The sequence below is a fragment of the Piliocolobus tephrosceles genome, chromosome 17 (genome assembly GCF_002776525.5).
Source record: "Piliocolobus tephrosceles isolate RC106 chromosome 17, ASM277652v3, whole genome shotgun sequence".
Taxonomy (NCBI): Eukaryota; Metazoa; Chordata; class Mammalia; order Primates; family Cercopithecidae; genus Piliocolobus; species Piliocolobus tephrosceles.
This window is the reverse complement of record NC_045450.1, coordinates 51,194,832-51,198,472: the sequence shown is the minus strand read 5'-3', so window position 1 is coordinate 51,198,472 and position 3,641 is coordinate 51,194,832. Positions and strand designations below refer to the sequence as shown.

The following is a 3,641-nucleotide window of genomic DNA, read 5'->3' as shown; positions in this document are numbered from 1 at the left end:
CCACCACCTTTATCATCATCACCACCACCACCATTCCCACCACTCCCACCACCACCTTGCCCTTTCCCATCCTCACCACCATCACTATCACTACCACCACCACTGCCACCATTACCACCACTACTTCCACCACCACGACTTCTACCACTATTGTTACCACCTTCACCCTCATCATCTCCACTCCTACAACCACCACAATATCTATTACCACCTTTGCCACCATCGCCATCACCACCACCACTGTCACTATGGGCCAGCTGCTGATGGCTTCTCCTGTCCTGGGGCTTGAGCCTTACCTTGCCTACATGATGGGGCAGTGAGGTGTTTTTCTCTTCATCAATGTGCATCTGGTTCCAAATCCAGTCTCTCTTTTGGCGCCGGTGGGTGGGCAGCAGGCTGGGGGTGTCCCGTTGGGCAGGGTTAGCACCTGCTGCTGCTGCTGCTGCCGCTGCCAGCAGGCCCAGGCAGGCGCCCGATGTGGCGACCAGCATCATGAGCCTCTGCATCTTCCCAGGAGGAACAGATCTGGGGAAAGAGGAGACACCTTCAGACTCTGGCCGAGTGACGGATGAAAGGAGTACTTAGACACAGGTATTTTGCATGAGAGCAGCTAGCTATAATGCTAAAAGCTTGGGGCAAACGTAATCTGCGGGTAATTAACATTATCGTTCCCCCTTTCAGGGAGCAGTCAGGCACTCGGATGAGCAAAGGTAGGTTTTAGGACAACATGAGTAAACAAGCCCATTTAAGATACATTTCCCTACACTTCCTTGTACCTACTTCTCACCCTCTGCCTCAGGGTAGAAGAGCTGCCTTCTGCTTATTCTTCCCCAAAGTTATGCAAAACCTTCTGATCTTTCCAGAAGGTTTGCGTCCTTTCCCTATAATTTCTTCCACCACTCTGACCCATCTCCCGCATGTGGTGGCCACTGCCTAAGGGTGTGAGCAGCTCCCATAGGGAACCGAACTCCCTTTATCTTTCACTCCTTCATCCTTCACTGTCTGCTGACACCAGCAGAACCAGACCCCCTTCATGCCTTGATGAACTGCAAACAGGGAGGGTGAAAACAGATGTGGAAACCATTTCTACATGCGAGTCTTGTGCTAGGATGGAAGCAAGTGCAGGGGATATGGGAGCCCACAGGAGGGCCTGTGGGGAAGGTCTCCAGGAAGAGGGTGTGAGGCTGATGCCAATGGCAGCCCCTAGGTCCCCAGGCATTGGGCGGTCAGGTTATCCTCATTGTTCAAATGAGGAAACTGAGGCACACAGATGTTAAGTTCACATTGTAGTAACTGGTGGGACTCAGATGGGAACCCAGGTGTCTGATAGCTAATCTTTATCAAGCACTTATTTTTTGCCTGGCACTGTTTCAAGCACTTTATATGTCTTATATATTTACTATTCCCCATCATCCTCCAGGTTGGTGTAATTATAACCCTCATTTTGCAGAAGAGGTACAGAGAGGTTTCGGAACATTCCTGAAATCACCTAAACTGTAAGGAGCACAGCCAGGATTTGAACCAAGGTAGTCTGGCCCAGAAGTTCAAGTCCTTTCCTCCTGCCTTCCCTTGTCCCAGCAGCTGCTATGGGGTAGGATTTAAAGCCTCCTCTCGGCAGACGTCCTCCTGCCTGAAAGCCCCTTTGACAACTTTGCATTGATTCTGTCTTCAGAAGGCTCTTAGGAAAATCCAACTCTCTTAACCCTGAGGGCCAGCCCTTCACTCCAGATCTTGCAGTGAGTGGTCAGCTTTGCTGTCAGAAGAGCAGGGGTGGGTGGGGTGGTGAGTTGAGGGTCTGGGTTCATAGGAATGGCTTCATAATTTGTGTGGCCCAGTGCAAAAGAATTTTAAGAAGGAGACAGAACATTAAACCAAGCATGAGGCCCTTTGAAACGCAAGCCCTGTACAGTTGCACAGGATGCACAGTCTTGAAGGCAGGTCTGTAGGGTACGGATGTGGGTTAACCAGAGATCAAGGCCTGGCTTCATTCTGAATTCCAGGAACAGGGGTTTTCTCTACTGCCCCATGAGGAGTGCAGGCTGTGACCTTGGCCATTAGCATGTTCTCTCAGCCCTGACTCTGTCTCTCCACCCTCCGGGGTCCCTGTGTTACTGACTTGCAGCTCCTGGGATGATGTAGAGGAAGAACAGGTGGGTGGGAGAGGGAACCAGGGCTCACATCTGGAGGCACACAAGGATCTACAAGGTGCTGGATGGGATGGCCTCCTCCCTTGACTGTCCCCTTCCTGGCCACAGGGAGAGGCTGGTCTCTGTACATCACAAGAGGTTTGTAAACTCTAGTAACATTTCCCCTGATTTGCTGGCGCCGGGCTGACCTCAGTGAGGGCTGAGGGTGTCTGTGCTGGGCCAGCTGACCTCTGGACCCACTGATTTTAGTGTCGATGGCCCCTGCGTTCTGGTTCCTGTCTCTGGCCCTGGAGGAAGTGGACTCCCAGGGTGGGGATAGGCCCCAGAATGCAGGTGCCATATGCCTGGGGGATGCCCTACCCCTCTGGGCCTCAGTTTCCTCAGCCATAAATGAGGGGGTCAACCTGGAAGAGACTTGAGGCCCTTGAAGCATGCTCTAGGCAGGAGGAGGGTGGTGAGCAAAGGCTTAGAGAAGAAAGGGGGCAGATTGGGAGTCCTGGCCAAGAAGCTGGTCCCTGACTCAGGAGAGGCGGCAGGCATGACCCCTACCCCAGCCTCCCTGGGTCCAGACCCTGTGGCTCATTTCCTTCTTTGTCCAGAAAGGAAGTGCAAGTCTTGATTCTTTCTTCCTCCCTCAAATGAGAAGTGACTCAAAGATGACAAAGTAAAACAGACAGAAGTGAAAACGAGAAACAGGGAGAGGGAGAGTTCTCAGGGCAAACAGGACAGGGTGAGCGCCTAGGCTCTGAGCTGATAGGTGCTGGGTGCCTACTGCATGATGGGCTCCATGCTAGGCAATGGGGGTGCCTCAGTGAGTGAGACAGATGGAGCCTGCTCTTGGGGAGTGTGCAATAATGGGAACAACAGGAAAATAAGTAAGTCACTGAGGAAACCTATCAGTTGGCGATCAGAGATGTTCAGGGAATTACAATGGGAGGTGCCGCAGAGAGTGAGGGGGCAGCTGACTGGGCCTGTGAGGCCAGGAAGGCCTCTAGGAGAGCTGACGTTTCAGCCCACATCTGAGTGCCAGCCATAGACTGCCAGGAAAGGGAAGGGAATTCCAGGCAGAAGCGCCATTGCTGGTCTCTGGGTACCTCAACATCTGAGCCTACCTCTGTGCAGGCAGTGGTTGGTTTCCTTAAGGCAGCCCACCTCTCTGTGGCAGTCCCTTCATAAACTCTCTTCAGGCCGGGCGCGGTGGCTCAAGCCTGTAATCCCAGCACTTTGGGAGGCCGAGACGGGCGGATCACGAGGTCAGGAGTTCGAGACCATCCTGGCTAACACGGTGAAACCCCGTCTCTACTAAAAATACAAAAAAACTAGCCGGGCGAGGTGGCGGGCGCCTGTAGTCCCAGCTACTCGGGAGGCTGAGGCAGGAGAATGGCGTGAACCCGGGAGGCGGAGCTTGCAGTGAGCTGAGATCCGGCCACTGCACTCCAGCCCCGTTGACAGAGCGAGACTCCGTCTCAAAAAAAAAAAAAAAAAAAAAAAAAA

The 3,641-nt window shown here is 53.0% G+C and overlaps 1 protein-coding gene across 1 annotated transcript in view; it reads right to left on the bottom strand.

The window, feature by feature from the left end:
• The window catches only part of CDH5 (cadherin 5), a 38,237-nt gene that overhangs the window by 24,628 nt on the left and 9,968 nt on the right, over nucleotides 1-3,641 (bottom strand). The window contains exon 2 of the mRNA XM_023210093.2: nucleotides 297-525. Coding sequence (XP_023065861.1) covers nucleotides 297-506 — 210 coding nt within the window. The 5' untranslated portion in view covers nucleotides 507-525. The remainder of the gene's footprint in view (nucleotides 1-296; nucleotides 526-3,641) is intronic.